This window comes from Nomascus leucogenys, chromosome 6, assembly GCF_006542625.1.
Source record: "Nomascus leucogenys isolate Asia chromosome 6, Asia_NLE_v1, whole genome shotgun sequence".
NCBI lineage: Eukaryota > Metazoa > Chordata > Mammalia > Primates > Hylobatidae > Nomascus > Nomascus leucogenys.
In genome coordinates, this window is record NC_044386.1 from 81,820,401 (window position 1) to 81,838,268 (window position 17,868).

At 43.8% G+C, this 17,868-nt stretch overlaps 1 protein-coding gene and 1 long non-coding RNA gene across 4 annotated transcripts in view; one reads left to right on the top strand and one right to left on the bottom strand.

Moving 5' to 3' along the window:
• TLN2 (talin 2) overlaps positions 1–17,868 on the top strand; it is a 460,005-nt gene that overhangs the window by 242,735 nt on the left and 199,402 nt on the right. For all 3 annotated transcript variants that reach the window (XM_030814511.1, XM_030814513.1, XM_030814512.1), the window contains exon 3: positions 17,488–17,659. In XM_030814511.1, coding sequence (XP_030670371.1) covers positions 17,524–17,659 — 136 coding nt within the window. In that variant the 5' untranslated portion in view covers positions 17,488–17,523. The remainder of the gene's footprint in view (positions 1–17,487; positions 17,660–17,868) is intronic.
• Positions 7,015–15,504, bottom strand: LOC100591536. The gene is made up of 3 exons (XR_004030534.1): positions 14,715–15,504; positions 10,044–10,246; positions 7,015–8,440 (listed from the first exon to the last, which is right to left on the bottom strand). It is a non-coding gene; the product is annotated as an uncharacterized LOC100591536 (long non-coding RNA).

Consider the following 17,868-nt stretch of genomic DNA (forward strand, 5'->3'; position numbering starts at 1 on the left):
AAGCCAGATTTTAGATATCAGAAGAGAGATCCAGAAAACAGACTTGGGTTTTAGACTAGATGACTTCTAAGGTACTTAACCTTCCTTAAAAGTTGTCTAGGCTAAAACCCGGTGAGAAAGTTGAGGAGGGCCACTCAGACATTTTTGGTGCTGAATGAGGACTTGACTCCCTGGTATTTTTGCCTTTAAATACATCCCACTCTGTTCCCACTGGCCCTGCAGTCATACTGGTGGGACTTAGCCCTAAGAGCACATACCTCAGAGGAGGAGAAGTGCCACAGATACGGGGATCTCATCACAGAGGAAGGTCTGTGAGCAGCCGTTCTCCAGCAGTCCGAGGCTGGGTTTGTTTTGACATTGATTTTTTTATTTCTGTTACTGCTCTCTGGAGGTATATCGCAACAAGATTTAATGAATGTTTTTTGGTCTGCGTTTATTTGATGCATGACCTGGTGATTTGAGTTCCACTGTTACCTTTTTTTTTTTTTGCTTTCTGATTATGTACCACATAACTAAATCAATAAAGAAGAGAATGGAGAAGCAGCTCTGTTTAACATTTCAGGGGTGATGGAGTAATGCTGTCTATAAATATTTATATTTTTCTGAGAAGATGTCTTTTTCTTTTTGACATTCAGACGAGTTCACCAAGAGATTCATCACTAAAGAGAGGGGGGAGGAGTGTGAGGGGAGAATGAAAAGACATCTTCCCCCCAGTAAATTTCTAGATGTCTTTCGAAAGATAAATAGAAAAGAAAACTTAAAAGAGTTTTTCATTTGAATAAGCCATTTTTTTCCTAAGGTATTGAAATGCTTAGCTAGCCTTTTCTCACCCAGGATAGTAACAATCGGGAATATGGATATATAACCAAAGGATCCCCAAAAGCAAAATAGACTGATTGGCTTGCAGCTTCCTATGAGTTCTGCAGCTTCTCGTACCTCCCAGGTTGCAGTCTCTCTCTTTTCTTTCTGCCTGCTCTCCTTGTCTGGACTTAAGCCTTGTCAGAGCCAAATTACTTCCTAAAGGCCCCACCTCTTAATACTGTTGTATTGGGGATTAAGTTTCAACATGAATTTTGGAGAAGACACATGCAAACCGTAACAGAGGAAGCTTGCTCAGTGGATTCTTAAGTCAAGATGCCTTCTCTTCTCTAGCACAAATAATCACTGATCCATTATTTTTTCAGGGTTGATAGTTTTCTTCCTTTCTTCCTTCCTTTGTCTCTTCCTTTCTTTCTTTTCTTTTCTTTCTTTCTTTCTTTCTTTCTTTCTTTCTTTCTTTCTTTCTTTCTTTCTTCTTTCTTTCTTTCTTGCTCTTTCTTTCCCTTTCTTTCTTTCTTTCTTTTCTTTCTTCTTTCTCTTTCTCTCTCTCTTTCTTTCTCTCTCCTCTCCCTTCCTCCCTCCCTCCTTCTTCTTTCTTTCTTTCTTTCTTTCTTTTTCTTTTTCTTTTTCTTTTTTGTTTCTTTTTCTCTTTCCTCCTCTCTCTCTCTTTCTTTCTGTCTTTCTTTCTTTCTCTCCCTCCCCCCTTTCCTCCCCTTTTTCTTCTTTCTCTTCTTTCTCTTCTTTCTCTCTTTTCTTTTTGTTAGACGGGGTCTCCCAATGTTTCCAAGGCTGTTGAACTCCTGGGCTCAAATCATCCTCCTGCCTCGGCCTCCCAAAGTGCTGGGATTATGGGCATGAGCCACCATGCCTGGCCTTGATAGTTTTATAGTGAGGTATTTTTTAATAGTCTCCTCTCTATAGATGATGATAAAATCTGTCAACCTCAATTTCATCAGGAGCTGTGGTGATGTGCGAGCCCACAAGGATCACAGTAGGTACGGCCATTGGACCACTGGTAAGAGAGTGGCTCCAAAGTCTCTGTGGGCACTAGTTAGAAGTTATGTGTGCTCCCCCCGAATCTTCCATACAAACTTATTGTCACAGCTTTCTAGACAGCCCCGGCGGCTGCTTAGAGGCAGTCAATGATAATAAACAAGTAGTTAACGAAGTACATAGTCTCATTCTGGGGGCTAGTGCCCCTGTGAGGGGTGGCGTTAAAGTTGAGCAGCTCTTGCTTGTGCTGGAGGCCATTTCTATTCTGACTAAATCTCACCTGCTTAGGTCTTGCCTGGAAAGGTCAAGAAGGCCCCAGAATAATCTTGGAGCCCTTCAGGAACCTCAAGGACTCCTAACGACCTGAACCCTTAGAGGTGTGACTTCATCCTCGAATCACTTAGATGTTGGAAGGACTTTAGTGATCATAGTGACCTAGGCTCCTATTCCAGACTTGTCACCCTGTACTGCTTGCTACTGTCCTCCCCGAGCCCTGTGGAAACTCTTGGAGGGCAAGGCAGGACTCCTCTCTCACAGGCAGCAGCTGATCTACTACATGGCACCCGCCAACTCTCTGTGAGAGTTGCTGTGAGAGTTTAAGCCACATGAATGCAAGACCAGCCTTATTCCATCTTGTTTATTCCCTGAAGTAATCCGCACAGTATCTTGTGCATTATAGGTTATTGACAAATGGATGTAGATTGACCTGTATCCTTCCCCTAGGCCCAGAATCTGAACCTTATCCTCTATATCCACAAAATACTGTACCCTAGATATTTATGTCTTCATTTTGAGGTGGTTGTGCAGAATGTGGAGGGAGACTCCACAGATGTGCTTCCCATCCCTTTTTATATGATGGAGGAGCGATCTGACAAGGAAAAACACCATTTGGTTTCATCTATATTAGAGTAACCGAAAGTGGGCTTGTGTTGCTGTTGAATTTATTTATTTTAATTCCAGTGTAACAAAAGCCAAAATAAAACAAACAACAAACAAAGTATAATTCTGCCACTCTAACAAAATGCTAACATAGTCTCTTCCCTACTTGGCTGGAAGCACCCTAAATTCTATGTAGCATCAATCATATCCTGTTCTCACAGATATTTTTCACATTGCCATGTAGTTTTGTTAGGTGGTGTGGCATGGTGGTATTATAGCAAGGCATGGGCCCTGGAGGCAGATATGCCCTGGTTAGAGTCCTGCTCCTGTCACTTGCTAGCTTTGTGACCTTGGGCACAATGTATACATATGCATATGCCTATCCCCTTGCCTACACCGGCACCTGCATCTATGCTTATATTTGTTTATTTGTTTTAGAGATGGTGTCTTGCTCTGTTACTCAGGCTGCAGTACAGTGATATGATCATAACTCACTACAGCCTTGAACTCCTGAACTTAAACCATCCTCCTGCCTTAGCCCCCTGAGTAGGTAGGACTACAGGTGCACACCACCATGCCCAGCTAGTTTTTATATTTAAAAAATTTGTGTAGAGACAGAGTCTTGCTATTTTGCCCAGGCTGGTCTCGAACTCCTGGACTCAAGCAATCTTCCCACCTCAGCCTTTGAGTCAATGGGATTTTAGGCATGAGGCCCAGCTATGCCTATATTTACATATTCACACATGTTTAAATTATTCTCCTGATTACCACTTACATATAATTGTACCGTTTGCCATTTTGTGTCAAAAGAACTACATTTAGGCTTATTGCACTTATTAATATCCTAATTGGGCTATATTTAGCCTGGCTAAATAGATTAGTTTGCCAGGGCTGTCCCCTAACAAAATACCACTAACTGGGTGGCTTAAATAACAAAAATTTATTGTCTCCCAGTTCTGGAGGCTGGAAGTTCAAGGTCATGGTGTTGGCAGGGTTGGTCCCCTCTGAAGGCTGTAAGGGAAGCATCTGTTCCAGGCCTCTCTTGTGGCTTGTAGATTGCCATCTTCTCCTGTCCTCTTTACATCATCTTTCCTGTGTATCTGTGTCCACATTTCTCCTTCTTACAAGGACAACGGTCAATTTGGATTATGACCCGCTCTAATGACCTCATTTTAACCTGATTGCCTCTGTAAAGGTGCCATCTTCAAATAAGGTTGCAGTCTGAAGTCCTGGGGGTTAGGACCTTAACATATGAATTTTGGAAGAAACACAATTCAGCCCATAGCACTAAGCTAGGTGCACTGTTGGAGGACAAGATGAATGTCAGTTTTATAGGTTGGTGCTGACAGATGACACAAGATTGTAGCACAAATTCCCATTGATGAGGCCCCTTTCCAATTCAGGGAGTTCTTTAGTCCTGCCATTTCTTTAGGGATTCTTACCTTTTATCCCTGTCTCTCTTTGGTCTGTGCATTTCTTCTGTTATTTTTCCAGCTTTATCTTAAGTTTTATATTTATTTTCGGAATTGTTTTTCAAGAATAAGTCCAGGTTGTGGAGATACAACAAATGTGACAGTATCTTAAAACAATCCTTTAAAACACTGTCCTCAACTGTGCTGAGAATTCATCGTTTCATGTCATCTCCCATGGGGACATGTTTGTTTCTTCATTGTGCTTTTGATGAAGTAATATGTACGTGTCCAGGCTGCAATTTGTTTTTTTCCTATTTGAAAATACAAATCTTATGCATAACTCACTGATGAAATTGGTAAGACTTTTTATCTGGCTTTATTTTATTAACTAAAGGAAAATGATACTTCATCAGCATACTTCATTTTAGTTAATATTCTTTTTGTAATTCGGGTTCTATCTGGTAGGCCGTTCTAAAAACTTGGGCTTGCAGAAAGCAGCGCATGGCTGCTCACCATGCACGTCCACATGGCTTTCTGTAGTAAAGTCTAGTCCAATCCTTCTTCTTCTCTCTGTCATTTCCACTGTTTGCAATATATTTTAAAATTTATGTTAAACATTTATCTTTTCTCTGCCTCTTTTCTGTAAATCTAGTTTATTGCCTGTGCCAGATGTTTTTTCTCCCATTCATTCCTTTGTCAGTTCTGTCTCTTGGTCTGGTCCCTTGCAGCTTGAGTCCCGGATGGCAGGATGGTTCTGTGGGGTGGATTGAACTATAAAACCTGGATTGATTATTGGCCTTCTCAGTTGTTAATGCATATTCATTTAGCTAACCCATAAATCAAACAGCTGATACCTGTACATTCGGATTTCATTATTTCTTGCTGTTTTGTTATCTTCTGGGTTGTTCTGTAAAAATACTCATGATTCCTTTAACAAAAGGAAAAAATTTTAGCTTAAGAAAATAATCTGAAATAAAAAACAGAAGAAGTTTCAAACAAGAAAATCCTTGTTGCATCCTTATTTATGATAGGGAAAACTTGTAAATAGCTGGTATACACAAAAAGATACAGCTATTAAATTATGGGGACTTATTTACAATATTATATATTTATTAAAAACAATGTAAAGAGTTTGTAATACTGTGGGGGAATATTATGTAATTAGAATGGGGAAAACTTAGGATATAGAATTATATGGAGCGTATCATCTCGACTGCATAAAATATGCATATATATATTGGAAGGAAATGTGTCCAAATGTTAGTGGTATTTATCTTTGAGTGGGGTGGGACCAGACATGGAAGTCTAGATTCAGACAGACCCGGGTTAAACCTTCCTTTCCTCTTGTGTTTGCCTGTTGCTTACAAGACATAATCTCTATTAAGCCTAATTTATCTAGGGTGGATAGGATCTCCCTCACCTAATGATTTTCCAGAATCATTAGGTAAAGTGCTTAGTTCAGTGTATGACATATAATAATGCAACAAGTGAAAGTTCAGTTATTAATAAAAACAACATTATCAATAAGAAACCATTTTTCCCATTCTACTGCATTCCTGGCACAAGCACTATATCGATTTCTCCATGTTCCCTTCCGTTTTAAACAGCACACATTAGGAGGCAGAACCCCCAGATCCGTGGCATTGGTCAAGTTCACATAACTGCTCTGTTTTGGTTGTCCTACTTGGGTGAAGTCTAAACCTCTTAGCATGGGTTTATGTTGAGGATTCAGTGCCTTAACATTAAAAGGGCTTAGCATCAGTGCCAGGCACATAATCACTTACATGTGTTAGCTGCTATTATGTACTTAAAATTTTTAAAAATATATGTATGTATTAGTTTTAATTTTTACATTCAAAAGGATGGAAAATTACAGCAAGGATTTACATAACCTGTAGAGAACTAGACTTAATGACTTCTAAGTCTAAGATCAGGGATACTGTTATAGATAGATAGATAGATAGATAAATAGATAGATAGATAGATAGATAGATAGATAGATAGAGATATAGATAGATAGATATAGTTTAACTAAAACATTGCAAGTTTTAGGTATAAAATGGGGGTGACCTTGGAATGAGTGGTGGTGGAAAATGCGGAGCCTTTGGAAAATCCAGTTTGGTCTGTGACTGCTGGATTGGTAATGTGATGATACGTGGATGGACTTTGAGTCTACACAAATGGAAAGTTTAGTCAGGTTTCTTGGTTTGTTTCAGTTCTCCAAATATATGCCAGATTTTTAGATCCTTCTGCTTTATAGTTAATAGGTTAACATAGTTAAGTGGCAGGAATAGGTTTTTAATTTCTTTCCTTTTTTTCTTCAAAATTGAAGAAAATTTTGCCCAAGTCAAAAAATGTGCTGTTGCCTTTTTGAGTAATGTGTGGTGTGGGGTCTCAGCCTTTTTTCCTCTGGTCCTTGCAGGGAAGGAAATGGAGCTAGGAAGTGCAAGATTCTTCCATTTTTTACGTGAAAGCAAACATGATAATATAGGTTTGCATGGTCACTCGGCAACCCAAATCCATGCTGCTTTTAGCAGATGTTCTTCAGTTGGGGCCACACTATCTCACAATCAAATTAAGTGCAGCATGAAGAGAGTCACTTGAGAAGGAGCTTGCTCACAGTTCTTCTCACTCATTCTTCCAGGTTCAGTCTGGAAGAAAACACTGAATGCTCTCCCTGATCACTGTAGAACAAAGCTTCCCCCCCACAACCCCAGGTAGAAGCCAAGTATATCTGTATCCATCACAGTGGTGTGTGCCTTATTGACAAAGCTCGTGTTGCTCAGCCTCAGCAGGAGCCTGCAGAATATGCCTTCCTGAGATTGTATAGGCTGGCCACCAAGGGTCAACAAAAACAAGTAATGGGATGAGTTGTTCCCTGATATCTAGACAAATGGTCAATAATTCATAGTTCACCTAGTCTTGACCTTCACTTTTATTTTTCTTCTATTTTTTTCTTGGACCTGACCTTTTACATTTCTATTGTATCCATTTTTGTAATCATTTGAATAAGTTAATATATAAAAGAATTCAAAGTCAGAGTTCAGTTTAGAGCCACCTTCTTTCTGAAGCTTGTAACAAGAGGAGGAAAGTAGCAGGACTGAAAGGTAGACTCCGAGAGGACTGACATGTATGGATGATTTATTCAGCTGTCTTGGAAACCACAGGGGAATAGTGAGATTGCTGGAGAGCTGACACAGCCTTCTTACGGTTCGACAAAAAACGACAGTATCTTCCACATACAGGCCAGGAATTCACATATCTTCCCAGAACCTCTGTTTTTATCTATGGAAGGGGGGTGCAAAAAATTCAAAATCTTTTTAGCTTTCTAGTCTATTGATCATATCCAGGGACAAGACATACATGGAAGTGCCCTGGAGCACTTCAGTGCTGAGTGATCATCAGGTGATAGCATCTCCTGTTTGTTTCACTGGTGACTCAGGCCAGGCGGGCTGATGTTGGAGCAGGGTTGCAGTTGAGTGCTCTGAGAGTTGAGGGGAGCAGATGGATCCTTGCTTGTTGGGGCAAGGTTTAAAGACTAGTTTATGGAAGCAAAGCTGGATGCTGGGCTGACGGGTAACAGAGGACCTGGAGCAGAGGGTGGTAACATTTCAGACACACGGACTGAAATAATTGAAGCAGTTTTGCAGGGGTTGAAAAATCATCCATTTCATTAGTATAGAGGATTCTTATGATGTGCCTAGGAGATAGGAAGCGGGGTAGATGAGGCTGGGCGGTGGGCGGGGGCCTTAATCTTTGGGCTAAGCAGCTTGAACCTGATTTTCCATACATTTCAAAATGCTATGTGTGCATTAAAGATCAGCTGTAGACAAAATCATAAAGCTGTGAGAACGTAAGCGTCGGCTCCCCTCTCAGCTGGTCCTTTTCTCTTACTCCCTTGCTCACTGCCCTTTCTCCACTGTGCCAGGGTTCTAGTGTGTTCTGTAGCGCACTACCCCTTCCTCAGCACAATTTCCTCTTAATTAGGCATCATCTTTAATAAAGGGCAGCGCTCAGCTAAGTTGCCTGGAGGGTTCTGAAACTTCCATTTCTATGACAGTGATAGGCAGCAAATGCACATATCCATTTTTATAGCAAAGTTTAACTGGGGACAAATCTTTATGACCAACAATATACTTAATGATGGAATTCCAGGTGCCAGTGCCAAGAACTGCCTGGCAATGGGAGGGTAGGTTGGAGGGATCCTGGGAGGGCCCTAAGCAACCGTGTGCGTACCCTCTCTGTTCACTGTGGCAGTGTGAGAAGGTCTGGTTGTGCTTTTCTAGCAGTGTGAACTTTGGGAAGGTCTCTTGGCTTCAAGATTTTAGTTCCTTCACCTGAAAATGGAAAACAGTATCAAAGGTCTTTTCTCATCATTCTTGTATTCCATGTTGTGGGCACTCTCTTTGATTCTTAGTGGAGGGTAGAAATGCTGACTTCTCCCCACCCCATTCATGCATTAAATAAATATGTATTGAACCCTTCTCTGTGTCAGGTACTTTATTGTGAGCAATACACGTGGTCCTTGCCCTTGGGGAGCTTCCAGTTATTTCTGACTGATGTGGCATTGCTTGTTTTTTTGAGTTGTGTATTTGCCCAGATGGAGAACTTCATCTTGTTAGCCATAAAGTTCAGCATCTGTGGTTCCTGGAGCGGGCTGTTGTTGAGTTGACATAGCTTGGTCTGCTGGATGTTGGCCCTCTGTTCATCCTTTAGTTGTGATATTACTGTGCATAATTCCTAATGACTAATTTAGGGGAAAATCTGGTTAAATCTTTCCATGGAGTATGTATGAAGTCTACAGATATTTATTGAGCACCTACTGTATGGTGCCACTGTGCTAGGCCTTGAAATACAAGGATGACTCCATTGATGCAGTTATTGCTCTCTGAGGCCAGCAGGGGAGATGGACTTCTAATGGCAAATGTATTCCTGACACTAGGTTATAGATCTATATCTATGTCTATGTCTATATCTGTATCTGTATCTGTATCTGTATCTGTATCTGTATCTGTATCTGTATCTGTATCTGTATCTGTATCTGTATCTATATCGTCTATCTTACTGCTGCTATATTGGGGACTGTGGTGGCCTGCAGTTTACTTAGGGATATATGGGGTTTGCAAAGCAGCCTTGGGAGCCAACAACTTGGCTGGAATTTTTACTGACCTGCATGGGCTGCTGCTCAGTTCACACTTGTGGGGGTGGTTAATTATTTCTCCTTTGTTCATTTACCACTTGACTTTTAACGATGGTCATTTCTAGTTGAAGTGTTCAAACAGTAGTCCTGGCATCTCTTGCCTCCATAAGGGAGAACTCAGGGATTCTTACATAAATGTTCTCTCTAGTTTTCTGGTCTCCCCACTCTGGCTGCAGACAGGAGCTTAGCTGTTCTGGTCCTATTCTAAGTGGCTGTTAGCCACATGGAAAAATCACATGAGCTGTATTCATTGCTGCTTTCCCTGAGCTTGCTATCGCATGGAGCTCTCTCAAGTGTAGATACTGAGACTAGGGGAACCTCTCCACTCAGGCCCTGCCCTCTGGGTTCCCACCAGTTGGGAAGAGATATCCAGGTCCCAGTGGGTTGACAAAATTATTAGAGAGGGCCTTGGTAATTTGCAGGAAATGTGGCTCCTTGGTAAAGCTGGACTGACGATGAGATCAAATGGGATGCTCTGCTTCCTTCCCTCTTGGTCCCTCCTTAAATTAAAGATAGCTGGCTCCCAGTGAAGGCATGACTTGACTTACCTTCCTAGATGGGGACATATGGGCACCTGTCTATGCCTGGCCTGCTCAGTGCCTGGAGTCTGAATGTTCAAGGCGAGCTCCAGGGTACCTGAGCCCAGACTGTCCTGCAGAGCGAGATGGAGGACAAGACCCTGGCTTTGGCATTTGCAGCACTTCTGGGTGGCTGTGACCCAGTGCACGGTGGGTTCTGACCTGCAGAGGAGTTACTTCTCTTCCTCCCTTGTAGAAGAGAGGTAGGGAGTGGAGAAGGGGGAGCTCTTTCTTTGGCGTTTCTTTGAGAGAGCTGAATCATTCCCGGGAGATTGAGATGCAGACACAGATGAACTATAGCAAGTACAGCCATCCACAATTGGGCACAGAGGCCTTCCCAAGAGCTCACGGTGGGGAGTCAGTGGCTGGAGGCAGAGAGAAGAGGGAGATGGTGGCCAGCTCTTACTCTTGCAGACCTCCACGGCCCCGTTGAGGTATGGTGGTCTGGCCCTCTGGTCTTGCCAGGTGTGCACAAACCCCTGCTTTACACAGGAGTGTGCAGAGCCCCCATTGTGCCTCCCCTAAGTTGCCCCTAGGCAGAGCTCATGAACAAGCCCCAGGGTGGAAGCTGATAATAATGCCAGCCCTGCCCCACAGGGTGAGGGCTTCTTCCCTCTTGAATTCTTGGTTTGGGGGAACCTCAGTGACCTCCAAGAGAAACAGCCTAGGTGCTATAGGAGTTAGCTGCTTCACACACACACTCAGCCTCACAGCTCATCCTCAGAAAGTTCTGTGTCTAGGAAAAGCATGTTGTATGACTGCGATAAGAATAAACACAGGAACTATATTTATTTATTTTTAATTTCTATTTATTTATTTTTTTGAGGCAGAGTCTCACTCTGTCACCCAGGCTGGAGTGCAGTGTGTGATCTTGGCTCACTGCAGCTTCTGCCTCCCGGGTTCCAGCAATTCTCCTGCCTCAGCCTCCTGGGTAGCTGGGATTACAGGTGCCAGCCACCATGCTCTGCTAATTTTTGTATTTTTAGTAGAGATGGGATTTCACCATGTTGGCCAGGCTGGTCTCAAACTCCTGACCTCAGGTAATCTACCCACCTCAGCCTCCCAAAATATTAGGATTACAGGCGTAAGCCACTGCACCCAGCCCACAGGAACTATATTTAAGTGAATAAAGGGCTAGCTAGAAGGTGAGCTCCATGTAGACAGGAGTTGTACCTGTATTTGCCCCCTAATACCCGTTAGGTTATCTAGTACATAATAGATAAAAAAAATAAACAATAAAATGATATTTGTAGCTCAGATAGTGGCCGACTCAAGTATGCTGCTTCCATTGTTTCTGCAACTCCCATGACTAATGTTATTAATAATAATAACAAGCCCAGGCCGGGCGCGGTGGCTCACACCTGTAATCCCAGCACTTTGGGAGGCCAAGGCAGGTGGATCACCTGAGGTTGGGAGTTTGAGACCAGCCTGGCCAACGTGGAGAAACCCCGTCTCTACTAAAAATACAAAGTTAGCCAGGCATGGTGGCACATGCCTGTAATCCCAGCTACTCGGGAGGCTGAGGCAGGAGAATCGCTTGAACCGGCTACTCGGGAGGCAGAGGTTGCAGTGACCTGAGATTGCGCCCTGCATTCTGGCCTGGGCTACGAGCGAAACGCCATCTAAAAATAATAATAATAATAATAACAAGCCCTTACCTAGCGTTTTCTCTGTGCCTTTGACTCATTTAATTCTCTAGCAATCTTATAGGTAGATCTGTTATTATCTCCCATTTTGTAGAGGAGGAGACTGAGGCAGATAGATGGCAGTTAAGTGACCAGCTCAGGTCACGCAGCTGGTAAGGCAGGTGGGGTCAGGGCACCTCGTGTCCTCCCTTATAGGCAGAGATCCAAGGGGAGGCTGCTCATCTTGACCAGTGACAGGCATTTATTTTGAAGAGAGGGAGGCCTCTGCTGGAGCTGAACTTGTTTGTCCCTGGGTGAACCAGGGTGATCCTGAGCAGCCTGCACTGCTGCCATCATCCTTTACAGCTTCCTGGGACTGAAAAGTATATTTTAAAAGGACAATGTCTGGGTTTCACCACTGGTTTCATCAGCTCCACTTCCACAAAGGAAACCACAGAAGGGTTTTGTGTTGGATCAAGCAACCTTCATACATACAATGAGGGCAGAAATGGTCAGAGTGAGACAAGATTATGAAAAGAAACACAATGCAGGTTTTATGAATTTATACCCAGTCTTTGAGCAAAGAAAAAACAAAAACAGCCTTAAGATCCAATAAGATAGTAGTCATTCAAATTGGGGTAAACGAGAAATGAACAATAAGATAAAATAGAAAAAGGGATTAGACTGTAACAACACTGCAAGAAATTGTACACAGATTTGGCTGTGAACTTTCACGCAGCCAAACTAGAAATGGAAACCTGATCAGCAATCCTAGCCTCAGAGTCTGTATCATGAAAAGCCCGGAGAGGGGTTCGGGTACGGAAGAGTAGAGGTCAGGACCAGTTGCAGGCTGTGTTGCCCTGAAAACATCACAGTGGACAAGGAGCATAAATCTTTATCGAGGTGTGTTGTCTGAGCTGCCTCATTTTCACAGGGCTTCAGTGGATGTACAGTTAAATTTCTCACAAGTGTGGAAAATACACACTCATCTTTAGTCTACATTTCTAGGTTGCTGTATGTTCTGATCCTACTTTCTTTTTGTTGTTGTTTTTGTTTGTTTGTTTTCTGTGTTTTGTTTTGTTTTGTTTTGTTTTGAGACAGAGTCTTGCTCTGTCACCCAGGCTGGGGTGCAGTGGCACGATCTCTGCTCATTGCAACCTTCACCTCCTGGGTTCAAGTGATTCTCCTGCCTCAGCCTCCCGAGTAGCTGGGATTACAGGTGCCCACCACCACGCCCAGCTAATTTTTATATTTTTAGTAGAGACGCGGTTTCGCCATGTTGGCCAGGCTGGTCTTGAACTCCTGACCTCAGGTGATCTGCCCAACTTGGCCTCCCAAAGTGCTGGGATTACAGGTGTGAGCCACTGCACCTGGCCTTAATCCTACTTTCTTTTTGCTATAGGGTAAGTCATGGTACTTGATTCCAACAAGTGTCCATTTTGCCAGGTACTCATTTTGTTGTGAGTGGTGCTAGAAGCAGCTCATTGCTGTGGTTCTTGTGGGATGGTGAATAAATCCCATATGACTAGGTTTCCCTATGTCAGTGATCATCTTGCATGATAATAATTAAAATTCCTGTCTTTAAATATAATGTTGTAGGCCGGGCGCGGTGGCTCACGCTTGTAATCCCAGCACTTTGGGAGGCCGAGGCGGGCGGATCATGAGGTCAGGAGATCGAGACCATGGTGAAACCCCGTCTCTACTAAAAATACAAAAAATTAGCCGGGCGTGGTGGCGGGCACCTGTAGTCCCAGCTACTCGGAGAGGCTGAGGCAGGAGAATGGCGTGAACCCGGGAGGCGGAGCTTGCAGTGAGCCAAGATCGCGCCACCGCACTCCAGCCTGGGTGACAGAGTGAGACTCCGTCTCAAAAAAAAAAAAAAAAAAAAAAAAAAAAAAAAAAATATATATATATATATATATATATATATAGTTGTAGGTTACAAAGTATTGGCCTTTTAGAGACATTCCTGGGAAGTCAGTTGTTGGCCTTATCTCAAGCTTGGAAAAACTAAATCTTAATAAAACTGGGAGCCAGAAGTGAGAAGGCAACCCTGGGGCCTTGTAGTCTTACACCTGTGTGCAGTGCTCTGTAAGAATGACTAGTTTGGTTTCCAGGATTATTTTTTTGGTATATTGTGTTCCTGTGATGCTTTTTTGCAGTAGTTGTTTTTGGGTGATAAAAAAAAAAAGCTGAGGCCACAAGTCTCATAGTGAATGTAGTATTTCTTGTCTGTTGAACACCTACCCTGAACTACCCTCCATTCCATGCCCTGCCCCCTCTTGAGATGTAAGGATGAGGAGACTGAGGATCCAATGGGTATAGTTGGCCAAGCATTGAGTATCTATCAGGAAGCTCCTTCTGTGGGAGCAGGTTACCTCCTGCTCTCTGAAGGCAGCAGAGGGGAAGTGACATGTCCAAAGGTCAAAGGCATTAGGAGGCCTGGAATTGAGCCCGCACCTCAGACTCCACACCCAGGGTCCTTTCTGTGAACCCAGACTTAGCCACTCACCTTCTCCGCAATAGACCTGGGGCAGCCATGTGCACTTGGTGCAGAATAGGGATTTTGTATCGTGAGGAAGGGCACTTAGCTGTCCTGGGACTGTCCCTGGGACTGTAATAAGGCGGAAACCATGTCTATGTAGATAACTTCCCTGTGGAGTTTACAGCAACCATGTGATGTGCACTTTTGGATTACAAAGTCTTAAAAGCATAAATCTGAGCTACTGCCTGTTCCTCTGCCCCCTCCTAGCATACCTGCTCAGGAGGCAAGTCCATACCTGCTGGGCCACCCCTCTCTTCCATCTCTCTCCTGAACCTGCTACTCCAGGCTCTCCCCAGCACCACCCCCCGCCCCGCCCCCATCCCACTAAAGCCCTCCGATTTGCCAGATTCAGTTGCAATGTCTCAGTTGCATCTTACCTGACCTGTGACCAGCAATGGGTACATGCGATCTCTCCCTTCTGTTTGATGTGCTTTCTCCTGGGTTCTACCCTCTGTCTGTTCTCTTCCCTCACCTACCCCTGTGCCTCCTTTGCCAGTTTCTTCTCGTCTGCCAATTCAGAATGTTGTTCCCAGGGCTGAGTCATTAGTGCTCTCCCTCACTCCCTAGGTGGTCTTTCTAGCCCCTCCCACCCAGTTCTCTCTCCGTCTTTGCGTTCAATTCTATATTCCACCTCTCCACTGAATACCTCTCAAAGAAACTCACCTCCAAATCTTTGTCCCCAGCAGCCTTTCTTTTTCCAGTTGTTTTGGACAGAGGTTTTCCTTCATGTCCTCCTGTTTCTGCTTCTCTCCTTCCTGTCTGCTTCCCAGCTCTCGGGGCCTCTCTCCTGTGCACCTTGCGGACCCCGCAGCCCCAGGCACCTTGCCGTGCCCTGCAGGGCTCCCTCCTTTCATTCTCCTGCCCCTTTTGGTGCTTTCTCCTTGCTCCACTCCGTGTCTTCTGCTTCCTTCTGAGCTCCAGTGTTAGGTCCTTCTGTTACATTTGGCTCTTGGGTCCATGTCATGGCTCTCTCTTGGCTTCAGTGGAATCTCTCTCTGCATGGTTAGGGGGACCATTCATTTGCCTTTCAGAAAGCTCAGTTTTTAGCCTGGGAAGGGCAGACTTCATGCAGCAACACTTACAACACTCCGTTTTCCGAGGGAATAGACGATATTAACCATCCCATCCTCTCTGTTGCATCCCATAAACAGCATCCATGACAGCATGGAGCTTTGTGGCTTTCCTCACTGACTCTTACCACCAGTCATGCTTATGGATTTTAGCAATTGTCACCAGCCCCAGGAGACAGACTAGCCCATGGAATGATCTGCATCACAGCAAATTAGTCCATTTATCTCTAGAGTTTAAATTTTATTTCTCCCAATCGGGGAGTTGCTGGGTTAACTAGGCCTATAAAGAGAGGGGTGGGGGAAGCTTTTACATATGGCTTTAAAAGTCCTCAATATTGCAGGTGGGAATTGCCAGATATTTTGAACCCCTCTGCTGTGTCAGCAATCCAGCCACTGCCTAGGCCTTAGTTAATTCAGTTTCAGGCAGATTCCCAGTGAACACTGCTGTTGTTTATTGAGAAGTGTGTCCTGACATTTCTCAACTAAGGAATAGTTTCACAATTTTCATGGCAAAATTCATTCAGAATGCAAGCAGGGGTCAGAATGACATTGCAGTTGGACAGCCTGAAAGGTTGCTTTGTGAGACCGTGTAAACCATGCCTGCATTCACCAAAGCATCTGTTGAAAAACATCTCCTGTATCCATGTGACCCAGCCACCTGTTGTTAGGACACCAGCAATCAAGCATGCTGAGAAGCTGAGACCCTGGAGGCACCCGCTGCATGCCTGGGCCTGGGCAGCCTGTTGTCTCCTCTGCCTTGTGACCATCTCACTGCCTCCTAGCACCACCCTTCTTCCGTGGGAAGAAGCTGGAGTCCAGGTTTACTACCTGCAGGTTCTCTAATAAAACACAAGGAAGAGAGTGAGCTTGAAATACCTGTGGATTGATGTTATCTGGGCTGCTCTAAGATTCTATTAGCTACTAACTATAAAGGGCCTTGTTTTGCTTGCTAGGATGACACTGAGCTGGTTATGTCTCAGTTGGTTCTTCAGGCAAAAAGAAAAAAGCATTTGTAATATAGGTTTCTTTCTGTCTGTCTTGTGCCCAAGGAGTATATTTGATAGAGACTGGCTTGGGTTAAGTGACTAGGGGACAGGTAAGTTTCTGGCCATGAAATACAGCAGGCACTAGAAATACACCATGAGCCACCAACTCAAAGGAAAAGCACTGAGTTGTTGAACTTTACAGTTTTAAAAGAAAGCATTTATGAATGAATTCAAACTTAGCCTAAACCTGTGTATTTTCTTTTTTCTTTCTTTTTTTTTTTTTTTTGGGACAGAGTCTTGCTCTGTTGCCCAGGCTGGACTGCAGTGGCATGATCTCAGCTCACTTCAACCTCCGTCTCCTGGGTTCAAGCGATTCTCCTGTCTCAGCCTCCCGAGTAGCTGGGATTACAGATGCATGCCACCATGCCAGGCTAATTTTTATATTTTTAATAGAGACAGTGTTTCACCATGTTGGGCAGGCTGTCTCGAACTCCTGAGTTCAAGTGATCCACCCCCCTCAGCCTCCCAAAGTGCTGGGATTACAGGCATAAGCCACTGCATCCAGCCCCCTGTATATTTTCTAAAACTATTGAACTGGACAAGAAACAAAATATCTCCATAGTTTGTCTAAACAAAATCAGAATTGAGTTGCATTTTATTCCTTTTGGACCCCAATCACATGAAGCTTCTTGGTACCCTTTGGGTTTAAGATTGGCCTCTCTGGCCTCATGTTGATCTTTTCTTGGGATTCTATTTTATGCACTGTGCAGGGCCGATACACTTTATTTGTGAAGAAATTGAGGCAGAGTGGCCAAAGTGACTTTCTCAGATTGACACAGGCTCTTAGTGATGGAGCTGGGCCCAGAATCCAAGTCTTCTGGTAGGTGGGTGGTGGAGCTCTTGTGCCAAGAGGAGCACCTGAGAGGGCTTCCCTGATTCTTCTCTGTCCCCAGGTGCTGAGAGGACCCAGGGAACTGAGGCTGTCTTTAGGACCCAGTCATAGGTGCCCAAGGCTCTCTACCTTTTGCCTTGAGGACATGAACCCTGGAAATTCCAATCCTAGGACCTTCTCTCAGAAACCCCAAGGAGGGGGACTACTCAGAGGGAGGTGTGGTGAACATCTGGAGCTCCCTCCTCCTAAGGGGTTCTACTTGTCACCCTGTAGTAATAACTCTTAGCCGATATGCTGTTGTTGTCCTCCTTTAAATTTTTCAAAATTGATTTTTAAAATTTGCTTTGTACCTTAAGTGTTCTCTTTATCTGCTGTTTTGTTCTCTTTCCATGTTTAAAGTTGATTTTAAAGTCCAGCACTTTTTTTGTTTTTTCGCCAAGACAAATTATTATCGTGAACATCAGGGTTTGTCTCTTTGTGTTTTCCAGACATTCTAAGTGAGACTGTCCACATCATCTAGGAAAATGGTGGCCCTGTCCTTAAAGATTTGTGTGCGCCACTGCAACGTAGTGAAGACTATGCAGTTTGAACCATCTACGGCTGTTTATGATGCGTGTCGAGTCATTCGGGAACGGGTGCCTGAGGCACAAACTGGGCAAGGTAGGTCATGGGTTATTTACTGGCTTCTTAAAATGGGTTTGCATGTTTTTCACTTTTTTGCTAAAGAGACAGAGGCTCCAAGTGGTACACAAGGCTATTTGTGCATATGTTTCAAATGAAATACCTTCTTAGATCAGACACTACCTGCTTCCTCTGTGAGACTTGTGATGACAATGACCATACCCACTGCTGAGTCATCATTGTCATTG